This window comes from Mytilus edulis, chromosome 13 (genome assembly GCF_963676685.1).
Source record: "Mytilus edulis chromosome 13, xbMytEdul2.2, whole genome shotgun sequence".
In the NCBI taxonomy this organism is placed as follows: domain Eukaryota; kingdom Metazoa; phylum Mollusca; class Bivalvia; order Mytilida; family Mytilidae; genus Mytilus; species Mytilus edulis.
The window spans coordinates 61,787,559-61,808,330 of NC_092356.1; the positions used below are offsets into that span (position 1 = coordinate 61,787,559).

Here is a 20,772-nt window from a genome sequence, read left to right on the forward strand (position 1 = left end):
CTTCTTATACAAGACTGTTCAGTAGGTTACGGTCACGACGAACCTGCATTTGAATACTAACAGTCTTCTAGTCTAAACAAGTGCGTTTTAAGTAAACAACTGTATTTTGTATTTAGCATTTTGTGAAGCATGGAACACACAGTTATACCAATGGTTATGAACTCTAAGGATTTACTGAGTATATACTATGTGTATCATATGGTTTTCCCTGAACTTCCTCATTACTCCTTCTTGCTGATATACTATTGTTCGTTTAGGTGCATTGAATGTATATATAGAATAGTGATATTGTATTAGATTTAATACCTTCTGTTCTGAACATGCTTCAACTATTTGCCACTGGTCAGTATAGCAACCAACAACAAATCAAGCAATCAAGCAATAAAGCAATCCTGTAAGGAGATAATCTCATTTTGTGTATGTTTAGGAATCACGACCTGACTTCCAAACAAACTTCACTGTGTGTTAATCGAAAAGGTATTCTTGTCTTGAATGTGCGTGAAACATTTGAGACTTGACTTTAAATAAGCAAGCAATAATCTATAATTTGTATGTATGGTAATGTGTTTATATATTTTTTCAGCATCCACTGGAATAATAGTAGGAATTTGTTTTGGAATTCTGATTGCCATACTGATTGCTGTTGTTGTTACTTTAGTGCTGCTACACAGGTATAAATAAATAGTAGTATATAAAATATAACTCAAAACACTCAGGTGTAACTGATTGCATCAATTTAATTCATTTCTATTCAAATCTTTCAATACTTATTATAAATGATACGACATGTAAAATATAGATATAAAATAGAGAGCCATGTGTATTCTGTACAGACAATAAAATAAAAATCTATAAGAAAAATCGTCTGTTATAAAGCTTATGTATAAGTACAGTATGTGCAGTATAAAACATTTCCTCGTTTATTTGAAATAAGACAACAGGCTTTCCCACAGCTACGAAAAATGTTAGGTTTATGACATAATGAACGATGCATATGACAGAAGACGTACCAGCTTTCAATGGCTTAAGTCAGGAACTTAGTTAGTGGTTGACAAACAACAGTTTTTGTTTCTTTTTAAACGCAATACAGAACTTTAAATATGTATTGGACATTTGTTCAAAATTGAAAATCGTATGTTAATATTAATATAAAGATCCTGTGTCAAGGCTTCGCCCACACACATTGACTGCTTAGGGCTCCGCTCCAGTCATGCTTCAGTGATTTTCTTTATAATCAACAATAGTTTACCACTAAAAGGGGGAGGGCTAAGCATCCTCCTGTATGAACACTTTTAGATCCACCACTGTGTCATTTTTTCCTGCTAGTATTTAAAGTTTTGAATTTTAAACAGATTAGATTTTATGATTTAGAAGCCCTTTTCAAATGATTTTTGTAGTTCGTTCTTCGGTTGTACTGTTACACCACTGCCCCAGATTAGGAGTAGAGTTGTGGTTGTGCTAACATGTTTAACACTGCCACATTTTGCATGTATGTGCCTGTCCCAAGTCAGGAGCCTGTAATTCAGTGGTTGTTGTTTGTTGCTGTGTTGCGTATTTGTTTTTTGTTAATTTTTTGTAAATTAATAAGGCCGTTAAATTTCTCATTTGAATTGTTTTACATTTGTGATTCCGGGGCCTTTTATAGCTGACTATGCGGTATGGGCTTTGCTCAGTGACATTTTGATCTCTTGTGGAGAGTTGTCTCCTTGGCAATCATACTACGTCTTCTTTTTTATATATATTATATAAAACATATATATGCAATCTGAAATTAATTTTGACATGTTTGTATTAAATGTAATTACATATTCAGTAAGTGAGTGTATGCTTCGTTATTTGAATAGACATGCGCCTCTGTGTCTGTTTTTGCTGAGGCTGTGTGGGATATATACATTCACAACCGTACGGCTGTCAAGAACGTGTTTTGTACACAGCCACGTCAATCTAAAATTTGCACAAACCGACGTTTGGTTTGTTTTTAAGCGTTATTGACCAATCATTTGTATTCTTAAATGCTAAGCAAATTCAGAACTTTGATTGTCATCAGCTGTTGCAACTACATCAAATGCAACTACAAATGAATATATTCTCTTAGAATTATAGCTGAGAATATTTGTAAACAAAGTTTGCATTTTCTGTGGTCATACAGCTACTTACGCTTCTATATTTAATCATCTGTGGCTCTCAGGTTCGATCGTTCTTGATGGTTGCTAACCCATAAAACTAACAGAAAGCATGGACATTGCAAAGTGTTTTATTCTAATACCTTTACTTTTTAATTTAAGTTTGAAATGCTGACCTTTTCATTTATTTTATTTTTATTTAGATTTAAGAAGATTTCACTGTTCACAAGATTGAGAGCAATTCTGCATAAAGATGACGATACACAAACAGAAACTCAACCTGAACTCAAAACTGACAGCAGTTAACTTAGTTGATAACAGTTACAACTGTCCTAATGAAAACAGTGTTACAATAACATTGCACCTTATAATAATGAAGTCATGTTTATGCATTAAAATACTACTTTGATAAATAAATTCTATCGTGTTGCTCAGTCGTTAGTTCACTATGTCTTGTCTTGTATACTATCGTTTGGTCTATCATATTTTTGCCCCGGTATTGTCAATTTATTTTTAACATGTGAATTTAATTGTCCACGTGATATCTTTTCCGTCTCTTTTACTTTAAAAATAAAAATTATGTTAAGACTTAAAAAGTGAAATCAGACATTCTTCCTCGCAAAAACGTCGAGGTACTACCAATGAGAAAACCAATTTGCTAATATTTGCAAGAACAAAACAGCAGATATCTTACATGTTTTCTTGGAGACTAGTCAGTTTTTGTTTTTATAGCTTCCAGATATGTACATGTAAGGATACTAGTAGCGCAGAAAGATGCACAGAGGTTACCACTATAAATAGTGCTATTGCGTAGAAATAGTGTGCAAATATATGCACGTCTTTCTTTAAAGCTAAATATATTAAAATATCCACAAAACGATCACATCATATATCAACGGAAGAAGTATCCAGTAAAAAAAATGAAACCCACAGAAACAAATTGTATGCAACGTTTTAGTACACTTCTCCACGAATTACCCTTGATCCTGAAATTAAACTGATATTTTCCAATAAAGCAAAATATTTATAGTAAGTTTTTTGATAATATTTATAGTAAAGTAATACATATATTTTTGGATATATATACTAGTGTGATAGTTGGAATCTATTGAACTAACCCTGATTTCTAAAGCGAGGTAAAATAGAGAATGGAAATGGGGAATGTGTCAAAGAGATAACAACCCGACCAAAACTCAGAAAATGGGTCTTCCACACAGCGAGAAAATCCTGCAATCGGAGGCGTGCTTAAGCTGGCCCCTAAACAAAATTGTGTACTAGTTAAGTGAAAAATCGAATTCATACTAAACTCCGAATCATATAAATGAACTAAAATGAAAAATCATAAAAGACTAACACGGACCAGAGGCTCCTGACTTGAGACAAGCGCAAGGGTGCGGTGGGGTTAATAACGTTTAGTGAGATCTCAACCATCTCCCTATACCTCCATAACTCATGTAATGTAAAGGGAGACAAATACAAAACGGAAACGTATTTACTCTAGAAAATACAATTTATGTAAATATAGAATGCACAGCTTTTAATGAGTAAAAACTTTATAGAAAAAAATGCATATTTTAAACACAAATATTAAAACTACAGGCGGTACGGACATGTCATTGTGTGCTAGTTTTGTTGGTGGTTAGATGAGTTTAACTATAAAAACATTAGTAAAGTTTGAAAATAACATCCAAACTGTGTTAGAGTTAGATTTTCAACTGACAAATGTATACGCATATACATATATGTCATCATGACCGAACGCGTATGCTCCAAATACTCATATGGTCAGGAACATATACATGTACACGTATTTTCTTTCAATCAGTGTAGCCCTTATATATCATAGAAAAAAAGTTTCTAAAAGAAGACGGGGGAAGGGTGTGAGGGGAATTCTTTAGCTTAAATAGATTTGATTTTTGATTTATCATAATCCTCACCTTTATTAATACATTCTTAACGCAATGAAGTACCTTTTATTGTAAAATGTTATCATATGCACTTTAATGCAGTACAATTCTGCGTCATGGGCAACAGTTAATTGTTTTGTAATATTTAATCTGACGTTCGTTTTTCACTTCACATTCTCCTATAGTCAACGCATACAAATAAACTATTTATTTTCAAAAACAGATGACGAACCATAGAGTATACTGTATTTTTGAGGACAATAAATCTGCAACAGATAATGCAGACGTTTTGACATTCAAATTTTATAACTTCTTAAAGTTAATCTTAATAGATTGACAACAACATTTTAAGGTTATGGAATTTATCAACAATAGAGTCGAACTTTTGAGGGTCTACATTTGACCGAAAGGTACCTGTTTACGGAAGTTCCTTTGTCGATTTCTTAACATACAAATATAATCTTTTTAACTTTAAGCCATAGTTTCAACACCTTCCTTAAGAGAGATGATTTTCATTATTTTCCTTTTAATGTGTTATAAGAAAATTAAGTCTTAGAGGAATACAGTTAAATTAATAGTTTTCAAAGCTCTCTTACATGAGAGTCTGGATAAAGAAGAGGAGGCGGGGTCCTTTATTTTTTCATTCTTTAATTTTTCAGACCATTTTCCCCACTCTTTTTCAAGTTTTCATATTTCAGCACTCCATAATTCTATAGTTCATTTTATTCATTTTTATTCTAGTCTATTTCTCTATACTATTTATATCATTGCAATGTATTCTGTTTCTGCACTTTTTGTAGCTATTTTAGTTCTGAGCGTCACTAATGAGTCTTTTGAGAAGAACCGCGCGTCTGACGTATCAAATTATAAGTCTGGTACGTTTGATATCTATTTCCCTAGTATTCCTTAATCTCTAAACCCCATCCAGATCCTCCTATATGAACGACTTTCCCGTAGTAACTACCGGTCTTTCCTGAAGTAGCGAAAGAATTCAGTTGTGTGCACTGTTGATCGAGACTAAGAGTAAGAGGTGTCGGTTCAATATATGGTCAATAATGGATAGACCTCTCGGGAAGAAGTTTGAGCCTCGTCCGAAGAGAATACAGCGGTCAGATGGGTCATACTGGGTAGCTAATCCATGTGTGTCTGAACATTTCCTAACCAAACAAATAGGAGATATCGACCGACAGAAAGCTATGTTTAGTTCAGCACAATCTAGACAGCAGCGACAGTTACATCAAGATCTCAATAATATCAAGGCTACCAAAAATTGCCGTGAGTATAAAATATATAGATATTGTTGAATTTCAATTAAAATTTTAATATCAATATATGTGATTCATATTGTGACATACAATCACAAGTCCTTGACCTTTTATTTGATACATAAATTACCAAAATATATTCCAAATTGTTAGAACTTACACCTGTATGCTTACGAACAATTTTGTTTTAAAAACATGTACTACTCTCCATCATATTCCTTTTGACCGGGCCCGATTTGATGTTGTTGCATCTTTAAAAGTTTATTATGTGTATTTTGCGAAATCAAGAATGCCGTTCAAACCGGTGCTAGAGACTTAAACTTGCGGTGAAGAGAGAGTTGTAATGCTCAGTGTTTGAGGCCTCACTATGACTTTGAAATGAAGAACACCAATAAAAGTGTTTTAAAATGATTATGCAAATATTAAAACATTGACTACAGCAAAAGAAATATTCAAAACAAAAAGAAAAAAAGTTGAGAAATTAAAAACCATCCCGAAAATACTAGACATAATAATTGAAGAGTCATTACAAAAATGTATCATAACCATTATTAGGAATTATCAAGCTAAAAGGGGAAGGTGACGACAATTCCGATAATTGTTACTAATAATACCATAAACTAGAAATTATTGTTTTTAATTTTTGCAGATGGAAATATTTTTAATAATAGATCCTTTTTAGTTTGGCAAAAATAAGATAACGTTTTCACCAATTTGAAATGTTTGAAGCTCTGTTGCAAAAGAATTTTGTGAACGGTAAGGTTAAATTCATACATGTACCAAGTCTAGAATTCCGCGCAATTCCATTGGTAGATATAGTCGATCATTTATGCACTTTCCAAGTTTGGTTATTCCATTTTTATTCCAATAAATTTTGAGACGTCATTGTAAACGCGAGATTATTAAAACAGCATTGAAATGTAGACTCCATTCGAGAAAAATTAACATCAACATGACCGAAAAAAACCCAGAATGCGACAAAAGTAATCAAAACATGTACGAAAATTATATACATTTTACTTGTTTGGCTTTTTGTTTCGAGGTTTGAGCTTCCATACAGCGAATAAGAGGTAGCAGCAATAATTTACGTGCACATTTCAAAGAGATAAAATCGAGATACAAAAAAAGACAAACGCATTTAATGAACCCTACAACAAAGCTAGACACAATGCATATACAGAGAAAGAGTACTGCTATAAATGTATCAGTGGTTTTGCCTTTGATGAAATGATGAAGGTAGCTTCATATTTTGTCTTGTGATCATTTGCAGGAGACTGGTTTTAGTGTAAATCACCTTTTTATTTATACAATTGGTAATAATCATATGCAGATCATTTACACTCACTCATGCTCGATTTTTTTGTATCATTATATCATTACCAACATGTGTATATTATGGAAATAAATCTATTTGTTTTGCAGGTCCCGGTCCAGGATATTTTCGGAGACGTGGAAATGGACGACATTCTGTGGCAGAGACAACTTTCTCAGATATGATCGATAAGTTCAACAAACACAGAGCAGAACAGCATTTTGTGAATAACTTGTTAAAGAAAAGACGTGAATCAATGTATTCTATTTCAGGGGGTAGAAACCGAAAGTTTCCATCTGATAGCACGACCAATATGGCGACAAATAAAACAGATATTTTGAACATAGACCAAGATCTTGAGTATGAAAGTTTATCCCACACTACGGATGATGACACGGAGAGTTTTAGAAATCTTTCGATGAGCGGAACCCATGGAAACAGACAAAAGAAAAGCCCCCAAACAAGCAAAATTCCAAGTCGTCACAGTGTTTATGAAGTTACGAAAGATAACGTGCATCATGATTTACGGGATGGTAACAATAAAGACGAAATTACGTACACACGTTTACCTCGCTCTAAGCCGAAACCATCGTGGGCAGGCGGAAATGATAGCTGTCTTTCTAACAAGACCACTGACAAGAGAATTATACCTGACGAAAAGAAGCAAAACAAGGTCAAATCTAAACGAGCAGAACATCTTTGGGGTTTGATTAGAGAAAACACGCTATATCCTGATGATATCAAATCACTTAAAGACAACAATGGATTAAACGAGCAGGAGTCCCATAAGGAATGCATCCATGAAAATATGAATTCGCGACCTAAAACCGATGATCAAAAATTGTTGGAAAAACAACACGATACTGTTACACGCTCACATTCTTCAGAGAGTAATAACGTTTCATTCGAAAAGATCAAAACTCCTATACAAACTTTGGCCAGTGAAAATGTCGACAGTAAAGAAGAATGTAGATCTAAGAATAGAAATTCTGGTTTGTTGAATAAAGGTCAAAATTTAGATAAGCCTTCAAAGTACCGAATACAAATCCTTAGAAAGACAACGAACCAAAACGTCCCAATAACAAGACCCAAAAGCGCTAGAGGAAGAGGTAAAAACACATGTTATTCCGCGGATAACATCACAAATAAGGGTACATGTAGTCAGAAAGACGATGAGCATGAAAGTTCAAGTGAATTAGAGTTCAAAGCTCCAAAATGTAAAGCTACCAACGACGACGATGCAAGTCTAAATAATTATTTGTATTTAGAAAAGTCTGAACATGAAATTTCAAATTCCTCAGATAGAAAAATGTCATACTTTGACCTTAACATCGACGACAACACACCGGAAGTAAAGAGACCTTCTGAAAGGATGGGTCAATTTCAAGAGTTTTCCGTAGAAAGAAACTATACAGACGAATATGTTCCTTTTGATGAATCTCAAACTTCGGATAAACATTTACACCATTATCACGGAAACGTAAGCAAAACATCAAGTTCATCTCATAAGAAAAATGAGGACTTGATAAAAAAATCACGCGAGAAAATTAATGATGAATTATGGGAAGACGTTAAGAAATGTCGTTATCTGAGGGGTTATGACCCACCTGAAATGATAATGCCAACTAACGTCAATGTGTTTGTCTTCGGTAAAGATGAAAATGATATCATAGAAGAGATTAGGATAGAAAGTCTGACAAAGGATCAGAAGAGCGATGAGAAGTGTCAGATACAGAAGGAGAACAACGACGAAAAACAATCTCATATTTAGTACTGCTTTATATTTGTCAATAACATCGTCCATTATGACAGGAACTTTCTATATTAACGGAACTCGTCTCTATTGATTTTATTTAATTACCAAACCGTGTTAGTATAGAAAGTCCCTGTTAAGGAATAGTCCAAAGTCGTTTCAATAAATAATTGAAATATTCTTATAATTTATAAAGAATTATCCATGTTCATATTCTCGTATTCAAATTTCATCTATAGATACTTATACAATGTTAATCATTAAAAATTACACTTGTAATAAGTGTCAAGATAACGATTGCATAAATGTATACATTATGGTCACATATAAAGTTTTTATTTCTCTAAACATTTGAAAATACAATGTAATTACTGTTAAATAGAATACACTCAATATATTTTGTGCATCAAAAGGGACTGTAATTTTGACTCTGTTCGGGTTGCCTATCATGTTGGTAGAGGAATCAACAATTTCAAAGATAAATATCATTATATGGTACGTCATAAGCGAGAAGAAAAAGAGACATAGATTCATCTGTAACACAAATATGTCCTTATGATCAAACAAATTTCGTTCGTACAACAAACGAACCTTCAGTAAAACGGAGTTTTGAAATGTTGGTGATATTCACCATCGCCACGCTCGTCCAACCATAAATTATTAATGATGCATACGAAACAAATAAAAACAAAGACCGAAATGACAGGGAAACCAACCAAACATTTAAAAAAACCATGCACGAATAAACAAACGTGCATAAAGTTACGTTCTTCATCTCACTGCAGTTTATACGATCTACCAAACAGAATAAAAACATAAGAAATTGTTCTAGGAATGCTGTAACATAAAAACTGAAATATAGATTTTAAACAAGTTAAGCTGTGAAATGTTGATGAAATTTAGCTGTAGTCCGTTTACTCTGGAGGAAGGAAGTGTCCGTAAATATGCATATAAGAAATATATGATCAAAAAGACAAGAATAGCTAGTAGATATCTTGTATATATGTAAACGTCGTAGCAACATGTACATCGAGTTATTTATTTTTCGTAACCCCTTAATATACCGGTATGTACATCTGACAAAAAACATCATCAAAGATCGGTTCCATGGTCTTGAATATTTATATCAAGGTTTATATCAGCTTACTCAAGGTGCGTGTTTTGTCTACAAAAAAATCTTTGGTGAAGCTCAGATCAAACCAAAAAGTGTAAAGACAAATCCTTTCCAAAGTAAAAAAGAATTAATTTTTATAATTCGGAAAGTATAGCTGATTTCTTGTCTGTCAGTCGATACTTTTTGTCACTTCGACTATGATTTTTTTGTGATATCTAACTCTTATTACATTGTTAGTTTGTAGGTTTATTTAGACATGAGTATCTAATAAAAAAAAAAGTAAAACAGTACGTTATAAATTTCATGAGTCGCAAGCGAGCGCTTAAAATGATTTACCTTCTGACACAAGGAACGCTCAAAAATCGAATATTTGAAAGTGAAGAATGTATGAGCTAAAACATATGCAGAGCTATATAACAGAAATATAGGACTTAAAAAAATAGCCAAATCCACCCAAGTTCAAACTTTGCTTGAGCCAGTTGAAAACTTGGTTTCCAACAATTACAAAATTCATTAACAGACAATTTAATAAAAAAAATTTTTTATATAAATTATATGAGTACCGAAATACAGTCAAACTTTTGTCAACCAGTAGTTCTGGAATTGGTAAATTTTCATATTTTCATTTTCATCGTTATACTAATCATAGGTTTTAGCCGCATCATCACTAAAATAGTCATATAAGAATTGTGACACAAAACGAAACACGTATGATGGATTGAACATACAATAGCAGGTACATTCGAGGCACAAAAACAAAGACCGATATGGCAGGGGATACAAACTTAACCATTTTAATTGGAAGACATGTTTTTAATAAAACATATATGGAGAAACAAAAATCCATACAGTAAGTCCCTCATTTCCCTGTTTATATGATCTACAAATCAGAATACTAAGAATAAGAAACCGCGATTTTAGTAAAGGGGGTACGTGTGTTATTCCGCGAAAAAGAATATCCTTTAAAAAGATTACAAGAATTTATGTTAAACATTTATATAAATTGTGATAAATATGAGAATTATTCTGTTGGCAATGTCAACCATATGTCCCTTCACCTTTTTGATCCGCAACTTGATCTTGAGAATTTTGACTTAAAGTTAGACTAAACCAAAAGAAAAAAAAACAAATGTGTAAAGTTTTTACTAAATTTTCACAAAGATTTGGTAAGATAGGGCTCGGCATAAACATGGTGATAAACAAATATATCGACAAAGAGTAAGTTCCCATATGGGAGTTATCCGCAATTGCTTTTTAAATACAACAGCATACACCTCTAGTATGAAAACCCTTTAAAGTACTCCATCTAGCACTTGAGACAACATCTGTTAATTTCATCATAACTGGGTATATTTGAAAGGACATAAATAGAATTTTCATGTATTTATTCACGAAACAAACGTAATTACGAGAGTTTAACTATAAAAAGCAATGATACATTTTATTAGAGGGACTCTAGAAGTGCATTTATTTACAAAAGAGGGACGAAAGATACCCGAGGGACAGTCAAACTCATAAAATCGAAAACAAACTGACAACGCCATGAAAAAGACATTATCAAACAGACAAACAACAGTACACATGACACAACATAGAATATAAGCAACACAAACCCCACCAAAAACTAGGGGTGATATCAGGTGCTCCGGAAGGGTAAGCAGATTCTGTTCCATATGTGGCACGCGTACAATATTCTCTTGAACAATTACTGTTGTCTGTACAATATGCATAAACTATCTGTTTGGTGCAATATGTTATAGTTGAATCTTGTAAAATAGAAAACAAATTGCAGTTGCTATGGGGAATGTGTTGTTGCAGAAATTTCAATGTTTTTTTCACAAATATTGCAAAATATCAAGTGTATCAAAGCTTACAGCATGTTACACAGGTTGGATAAAGAAATATCTATAGATATTTAGCATATGCATTGATTGTTTTCGCCACCATTCTGCTGGTTACTACACGTTATGCTGATCATTCTTATAATGTCAGTTTTGTTTTATTATTTCTATAGTTTAAGTTAGATTACCCAAAACTATATCTTGACCCTATATTATTTTCTTAAAAAGTGCAGTTATTACATGTTGAGTGACCAACGTTACCTGGACGAAAGTCACAAACTTTATAATATAATTGACATCATAATAGAGACAGAAAAAAACACTTCGGTTTCAATCAATTGACTTGTTTCACAAGGAAAGATCTTTAAAGAAAAGTCCCTTGACATCATTTGCGAGTATGGTCTTGAGGAAACGATGATAGTCCGTCGGAAGGGGACGATAAATGGCTGACCCGTGTTAAGAGAGAGCCATATCTCTTCCACGTTAAATACACCCTTGTAGATTTCGAAAAGAGTAGGCTAATGCCGCTACAAAGCAGCACTCGCACCCGCAAAGTGGAAAGGGATTAATATAAATTGCAAATATAAAAAAGAAGATGTGGTATGATTGCCAATGAGACAACTATCCACAAAAGACCAAAATGACACAGACAGTAACAACTATAGGTCACCGTACGGCCTTCAACAATGAGCAAAGCCCATACCGCATAGTGAGCTATAAATGGCCCAATATGACAATGTAAAACAATTCAAACGAGAAAACTAACGGCCTTATTTATATAAAAAAATGAACGAAAAACAAATATGTAACACATAAACAAACGACAACACTTGTTTCCCAATCCACTATAAATAAATAGGTTTAAACTAAAGAAAAGTTTATCAACGATTAGCCGGTTGAGCTAAAAAGAAATTTGAAATAAATACTATTCATCATCATTACCTTATGAGTATAGAGTTTCATATTTGTATATAACATTTTGTCTTTGGTAAAATTTAAAATACTCATTTAAACAGATATTCAATTCTGAATATTAAAGCTAATGTTAATATTAGGTTTTTATCAACTAAGTAATATAAGGGTTTGTCCTCTCTTTCACACTGTACAATAACTTAATATGGTCTCTTGATATCATATTAAATTTTCAACAGTTAATGAACTACTTGAAGTAAAAATATTTCTGGTATTTTTTATTCGAAACCCAAACCATTGATTTTCCAACTGATATTTAAATTGAGTTGTCCTTCCTGTAACATAAAATTGTAGTTACCAACTGAACATGCTGAAATCGTCTAACTTTTTTTCTATTAAAATATTTTTTTATAACCATAAGTAAGATACTTTATAGGAAAATTAAAAGTGTGTACGTTTGTTAATAACAGGCATTTATGATAGACTTAGAATGGGTTCTAATTATAACTTATAATACATAAGATTTAAATCAATAAATATTTAGACATGTTATGGTATTTTATATCAATCAGTTGCTAATAGTACCCCGAGTATTTCCTTGTATTGATACTTACTGATATTATTTAAATTTGATACACATAAATTACATGTTAAATATATTCTATGTCATCATTCTGTAAAATGATTAACTAACTACATTTCAATGTAAACTTTGTACAATAGAATAGTAAGAATGGTTTAGTTTTTGTTATTTATAGAACGTAGAAATAAGGAAGTAAAAAAGGTAGACATTTGAATTATAAAAATGGCCTTAGCAAGTTCATTACAAAAAGGACAAGTTCCAGTAGGATGTGAAATATGCCAGGGTAAAAATAAGATTGAATTCAAATGTCTGGACTGTAACCTTTTAATGTGTAGTGGTTGCAAGGATAGAGTCCACTTACGGATTGCTAAAGATCACCAGATAACTGATATAAAGGATATAGGTAAACATGGTAAACATGTTACTTTCAGTGAAATTAAATGTGAAACTCATAAAGGACAAGCATGCTGCCTTTTCTGTCAAACCTGCAAAACATTTATCTGTCTAAAGTGTGTAGCTAAAGTTCATAATGGACACGAGTTGGTTGAAGAAGAAGACTACAATGAAGGCAAGGTAGAAACCAAGCCAAAACTGCAGAGTAAAATTAAATTTCAGATTTCAAACAAATATACAACAGATCTTACTTATATTCACCATACAGCAGTATGTTTTGATGGTTCTGTGTGGGTGGGGGATGGTACCAGATCAAAGTTACAACATGTCAAACTAACGGAGAATAAAACTGAAGTTATAACAAATTTCAACACTGAGATTTATGGAATGGCAAAAACTCATTTGAACAACATTCTTGTTGCAACCGGTGGGAGTCAACTGAAACTAATCAACACCATGACAGAACAGATGACAGATTCTAGGTATGCTGTAAAATCATTGACACCAACCGGTATCCATGTGACCAGAGATCACAGAGTCGTCATAGCAGCCTGGACAGGTGGTAAGACATTACCTGTCACAGGAAGACGGGTAGTGGTGGTATTGGACCAGGAAGGAAAACAACTAAAGGAATATGAACATGACAATCATAATAAACGATTATTCACCTACCCTGAACATATAACCAGTACAGGTAATGGTAATGTATGTGTGGTTAACTTGTTAGATAATGATTACAGAGGTAGAGTGGTAGTGTTGTCATCAGGAGGAGATATACTAGGAACGTATACTGGTCACCCTGATGTCAACACATGGAGGAAGCCATTTAAACCAAAAGAAATAGTAACAACACCTTTAGATAATATTGTTGTTACAGATATGAGCAATCAGTTCTTGCATATACTAACTGAACAAGGACAAAGTATTACCAACTACAATCTTAATGACATGGGAATACTATATCCCTATTCCCTTGCTCTGTCTGCATCAGGAACTATCTTTATAGGGTGTGTAAATTTGCAAGGAAGTAAAGACAGTACAAAGGCCAAACTATACAAATTTGAATATTCTGGATTATAGTGATCATAAGGTTCAAAAACAAGAATGAACAAATTTGATAAAGAAAAAAATTCAAAAGACTGAAATACTGCATAATTGAAAGACAATCTGAACAATACATTGTCAAGTGAATAACTAAGAAATAAAGAACAAAGTGAATTTAAAGTGTAAGCATATTTATCAACGTTAACTAAATCAGAAAACTTCTCCATCAACCACATATTCATGTTTCTATCAATGAACATGTTTTATCTTGTATCAAAACTAAGAGTCAAATTTCTAAGCATGTTTTATTATGCCTTTTTCCCTAGTAAACAAGAGAGAAGTATGGTAATAAAATATACAGTGTGTGAGGTATTGGGGAAAACATCTTTTAAAATGCCACAAAAATCTGTTTAAATTTTGAATCTTTCAGGAGAGTAGAATTAAAAAAAAAAAAAGACAAATGAATAATAGTAAATAATTAGGGAATTTTTCAATATAGTGTGTAGGCTTATCATACAAAGGTGGTTTTGAAAATCACAATTTATCAAGAGTTAATTTCAAATAAGTCATTTGCTCAAGACCAGACTATAGTGAAACAATTTTTAGGGTGGGGGAAAATGACTGACAGGATGATATACCTGTTGATGATTTGGAATGTATAAATATTTCAAGATAATAATAATATTGATGATTGACTGGTCAATGTCTAGTGGCAAATGATACAAACATATCCGAACAGTAACATGTTAAAGACATATGAAAATGAATCCTACTTAGTCTAGATTAAAACCTAAGTCAGATGTTTAACATGTTAGTTCACAAGGTAACGACCCAAAGGAAGGCATGACTCTACATAGTCATGTTATTCTGTTTTTGAGATGACTAGTCTTTGCTTCACTACTTATATATACAACAGCGTGCTAAGCAGAGTCTCACATCTTATGTTTTATCCAGCATGGCATCAAACATACAATCTCAAATACTTCAGATAAGTCTGCTACAAACTGACCACTAAGGCAATATTTTTTTTCAATTGGAGCATTTATAATGAACAAAACAAGTTAAGCAACATATAAACGTGTAAATTTGTATGCTCCATTTTCGAGATTTTGTCAAATAAAAATAACACCTTCTAGCTTATTTTCTTTTACATCAATTTATGTAAGTTAGATTAAGATGTATAATTATCTTTTTTTTAAGATCAAATTAAAATTATCTGTTGCTTAATTCATTTTACTCAGTTTATTAAGTTTAAAGCATAAGAACTAACATCAGTTTTATCATCTGAGATACTAAAGGACACAGACTTCCTTCCGTCTGTTATAAACTTTGAAATTTATCCACTATTTGTTTTATTTATTCACAGAAGTTTGTTAATTTACATTTATACAGAAATTCCTTCTTCTAAAATTCCTTCAATTACTAATATTTTGTTTGTCCTTTTCAAAGTAGAAAGGACAGTTACTGTTCTTCTGCAAAGTTAGTTAAAGTATATATATGCATTCGTATTAAAGAATTATTCTTATAATAAATTATATTTGCTAAAGTACAATATGTACCAAAGTACATAGAAGATGCGGATCATTGAGGGTACAAGAAAGTAAAGACATTTTTTATTCAAGAAACTTTGATTATTTGTAAAAAGGACATTCCTCAATGAAATGATGAAGGCACTATATATAGACAACCCCTTATATCAATTAGCACAATGTGAAAATTGTCAATCATTGATGCTTTGTTTTAAGGAAACCCAAATAAGTTATGGTCAGTTGTTAATCTATATGTTATAATATACTTTTAGTATTTATATATCTATATTATATGTAAACAAATACATTTGCCTTGTAGGCACATTATTTATAACTAATTACGAGTGTTAATAAAAGTAGTTTGAAAAAATCTAATTTGCAACATTTATTGACAAAAAAATGAAAAGGCATTGTCATTTAAAAAGAACATCACAAAATCTCATAGTTTTTGCTATCTTTATCTCTAATCTAACCTGAGCTGTTTGTATGATTTTGTTTTCAAATTAAACGAATAAAAGAAGTGCCTGATAACATCAATGAAAAATAAAAACACACGCTAAAAATGCATGCACCCGACACGAATAAGTCAAGAACACTCAGTGTCGAATATTTGAAAGCCAATGATGCTTAAGAATTGAGATAGTTGAAGAGCTATATGATCAAAATGAACCTAGAAAATTAGCAAAATCCATTTAGACAGAAATGCAACAACACAGTACAAAAACCATCAACCGTTATGTTGTTGTCCAAGTTGTCTGGAATAATGGTATTTGTTTCAAACAACTCGCCACGGGACGCTTTCATCAAAAATTGCAGTCTAGGCTATTGAAATGTTTACAAATTATTTTAATCAAAGTTTACGTTGTAACATAATGCTTAAGATGTACAATGATATATGTGAAATGTTATCACAAACAAAGCTATTACAGATCTTAAGATCCTGTACCAAGTCAAGTAAATGGAAGTTTTTATTTCATAGTTATTTCTTTGTGTGTTGTATTGTCGTTAGATTTTTTTTACACTTCAGTGTTTCTGTTGTTTCGTTTTGTCCCTCTTATATTTGATGTGTTTCCCTCGGATTTAGTTTGAAATAAAGGACGAAAAGACGCAAACTTTGAAACATGTTATCCTCCTTCATAGACATGTATAAAAAGAGAACCTTGGAAACATGATATCCTCCTCCACAGACATGTGAAAAAGGGCAACCTTTGAAACTTGTTATCCTCCTTCACAGACATGTAAAAAAAGACAACCTTGGAAACTTGTTATCCTCCTTCACAGACATGTATAAAAGGGCAACCTTGGAAACTTGTTATCCTCCTTCACAGACATGTATAAAAGGGCAACCTTGGAAACGTGTTATCCACCTTCACAGACATGTATGAAAGGCAATCTTGGAAACTTGTTATCCTCCTTCACAGACATGTGAAAAAGGGCAACCTTTGAAACTTGTTATCCTCCTTCACAGACATGTAAAAAAAGACAACCTTGGAAACTTGTTATCCTCCTTCACAGACATGTATAAAAGGGCAACCTTGGAAACGTGTTATCCACCTTCACAGACATGTAAAAAAAGACAACCTTGGAAACTTGTTATCCTCCTTCACAGACATGTAAAAAAAGACAACCTTGGAAACTTGTTATCCACCTTCACAGACATGTAAAAAAAGACAACCTTGGAAACTTGTTATCCTCCTTCACAGACATGTATGAAAGGCAATCTTCGAAACATATAATCACCTTTTATAGACATGTGTACTTGTATACAACTGTATGCATTCATGTATTCCTCCTTCTCAGACAGGTGAAAAAGGCTATCTTGGTAATATGTAATCACCCTTCACAGACAAGCATACTAAAATGCCTTTTTTATTTCAATTTTCAAGATGCGATGATTTAAATGTGGTGCTCGAAAGACATGGAAAATGTGAACAATTGAAATTTGAGTGATAATCAAGGACAGGATGTGTCGTTCATACACGGAGCAATCATGTACAGAAAGAAATCTATTAAATAGACAAATCATCAAAAAAAACTGAACTCCGAGGAAAAGTCCATAATCAAATGTTCAAACGAATGGATAACAAAAGTAATCTTCCTAAAGCTTGGGTCACACATTCACGATTTTTACTGCCGTCCTTGACAGGACCATTCCCGATTAAAATTTGTCAAAAGTCTGATCAAGATCCTGTGAATCGTGGATGGAAATTCGATTTGTATCTTTCGCCAGGTAAAATTCGACCGAGTCTGTCACGACTGCGTCCCGATTCTACCGAATGTAATCCAACAGAGATCAGATAGTGACAAGACAGTGAACCGACGCTGACGGAAGTTATCCGTTCGAAAACTGTCGGCATAATCTGGATGATCAGGTACTGTCGGAACGTAATCCTATCACGGTCCGCTCTATCGCATTGCAAACGGCTTTGTCTGGTCTCAGTCGTATTGTATTCTGTTATTGTCGGGACTTCTCCAGATCATTCCCGTTCCACAGGACACCGTCCCGAATACACAGAACATTGTTAGGAATTCGATCCGATACAGCAGAATCTGTCACGACATAGGCACGATTGTAATCCGACTAGACAAAATCGGCTGAGTTTCCCCGAATGTTACGGGACGCACCTAACTGTCGGGGTGCTTTGCCGAACTATTCGGACCCTTCCCGACCAGTAGGAATCTGTTACGAACTAAAACGACTGCGTTCAGACAATAATAGGACATTTCAGATAATTGAGGATACTAATACGACTTTTTCACTTTTCGTGTCGTATCGCTGTCTGATCTCAAACGGGAGCAATAATCGGCAATGTGTGATCCCCCGCATTACTTGTTTCAAACATTTTCTTATGTAGAAAATCGTGGATTAAACCTGGTTGTATAGTTAGCTAGCTAGATAAAGCTATCACTTGTATGACAGCCGCATTTAATTATCTAATATTGTCAACGATGTGTAAACAAAACAAATATATATAAGAGGTAAAAATGTCAAAAATCGGGTTACAGCAGTCAACATTTTTTTACTATCTTAATCACTATAAAAACAAACAATTTTGTTACAATGCATATAGACAAACCACATTAGCAAAAATAAAAAAGACAAGAATACATAAATTATCATAGACCAATAACACAACGACGGGATGTATGAGTTAAGAGTCATAAAAATTAATATCATCAAAAACAGACAGAACAAAAAAGTATAACACGAAGACAAATTTATAAATACTATAACACGTTATTTAGATGATAAACCAAGTCAGTACTCAGAAACTTTACTTCAAGACCATCGTGTACTACTTGTGAAGTTGATACGGAACATTTATCAACAAGGTCTTGGTACTCTCGGATGAACCTTTTTCAGGGGATAAAATAACAGTTCGAAACAATTGAAATTCGCAAGGTGTTGGCTTAATTGTGTACTTTTAACATGTTTAAAACTATGTGCGGATGACAACATTTGGAACATTTAAAACACATTGACAGGTTAAGCGTATTTGGTGCTAGTTAAAAAAAAAATAAACGACGAAAAATATCGATACACAGCATGGGTTTCGCTCATGGTTAACGCCGTACGGTCACCTATTGTTGTTTGCTAATTTGGTTATGAAGCGTCTTTTTTTCTTATCTTGCGTCATCCTTTTATTTGCATTTGGATAAGAATTAGATAATATTTTCATAAATAAAGATATTGTTTATAGAAATATTAGTATGAACAAAAGATCTCAACCAGACACTATACCTACCGTTATATCATAAGAACGACCTAATCACAAGACTATTTCAGGTTGTTTGAGCAACAAAGAATGTGCATAAAGAGTTGACGAAAAATAAGATACGACATAAATATTTAAACTGAAATTTATGAATTGATTAAACATCATTGACAAAACCATCTGTTTTAACAAACAAACGCTTGAACATATCATAGTCACATATTATTTACCTGTATCAGATAAAGACACAATACATTTTGTAGGAGGTACAAGTGATCAATAGTCGATAAAGATATAAAAGACTTCCGATAGAGGTATAGGGAATCACAATCAATTTCTATTGAAGTTATAATCTAAATTCATATCTGAGAATTCGACAGGGAGAAGGAAAAGGGTTGGAAAAGGGGGATGTAAGCATTAAATACTAATTGGGAACATTCAGTTTCTATGCAAACTATGACCATATTGTTTCTTAAACATTTACTTGCACCGTCATGAATCAAGCATAAGAGTGTTTACTTTCAAGAGAGGTAATAGTCATATGTAATGATACAGGATGGTTTGATTTAAATTTGCGGTATGAAACAAGACTTTAAATTGGGAAATAAATCCATATATTAGAAACATAAACAACAAAGTGATTTTGAAAATATGAAAATTTTGAAGAAACAACCCCAGGTCAAAATGTCTAAATGACCCTTACTATGCTAACTAATGCTATATTTGTTAATTTCGATATCATATAAGCTTCTATGGTGAGTTGTCTGACTTCCAATCATACCAATTAAATTTTCCTATTTTTATAAATAAAAACGGCAAAGAGACCTTGCCTAAAAATCTTGCATGAAGCAGAAAAGCATAAATTAAAATACTATGAAAGTTCTTTTATTCGTGGGGTACAAATTTTCGTGGTTTTTGTGAATGACTTTATCTACGAATTTAAGTGTCCAACAATGTAAAACAACCATTGTCGAAATCAACACATGGCAAAATCGCAATCGGTAGGTTTGACAACTGATATGATTTAGAGAATATATTGAATAATGCCAAATCTGAGAATACTTTAATAGCAGTCACAGAACTACAACCGCATGCAGGATTATACCCATTTAATCTTTTAATAACCTAAATTGTACAACTTTTGATCTTTTAATTTTCATAAAAAATATCTTTGATCAGATTTCCGGTATTGATATGTTAGTATGATAAAGTGTTCATTTTATATCCTCAAAGTTCTCGTACATATGGGAAAAAAATATTTCATGCTGGCCTTGATTTTG

General features: G+C 32.8%; 2 protein-coding genes and 1 long non-coding RNA gene across 3 annotated transcripts; all 3 read left to right on the plus strand.

Moving 5' to 3' along the window:
• The first annotated feature begins 581 nt into the window (after window positions 1–581).
• Window positions 582–2,491, plus strand: LOC139502157 (uncharacterized). Its single transcript, XR_011658740.1, has 2 exons — window positions 582–671; window positions 2,327–2,491. It is a non-coding gene; the product is annotated as an uncharacterized lncRNA (long non-coding RNA).
• Window positions 2,492–5,016: 2,525 nt separating this feature from the next.
• Window positions 5,017–8,539, plus strand: LOC139501053 (uncharacterized). Its single transcript, XM_071290020.1, has 2 exons — window positions 5,017–5,305; window positions 6,718–8,539. Exons 1-2 carry the CDS (start codon window positions 5,086–5,088, stop codon window positions 8,376–8,378), a joined length of 1,881 nt encoding a protein of 626 aa, XP_071146121.1. The 5' UTR covers window positions 5,017–5,085; the 3' UTR covers window positions 8,379–8,539.
• Window positions 8,540–12,988: 4,449 nt separating this feature from the next.
• LOC139500876 (uncharacterized) lies at window positions 12,989–16,115 on the plus strand. The gene has a single exon (XM_071289770.1). The coding sequence runs from the start codon at window positions 13,033–13,035 to the stop codon at window positions 14,281–14,283; it is 1,251 nt and encodes a 416-aa protein (XP_071145871.1). The 5' UTR covers window positions 12,989–13,032; the 3' UTR covers window positions 14,284–16,115.
• Window positions 16,116–20,772: the final 4,657 nt, after the last annotated feature.

Coding starts and splice junctions, on each gene's coding strand:
- LOC139501053 (XM_071290020.1), top strand. CDS start 5,086: ATGGATAGACCTCTCGGGAAGAAGTTTGAGCCTCGTCCGAAGAGAATA. Junction 5,306..6,717: donor CAAGGCTACCAAAAATTGCC/GTGAGTATAAAA, acceptor TTTGTTTTGCAG/GTCCCGGTCCAGGATATTTT.
- LOC139500876 (XM_071289770.1), top strand. CDS start 13,033: ATGGCCTTAGCAAGTTCATTACAAAAAGGACAAGTTCCAGTAGGATGT.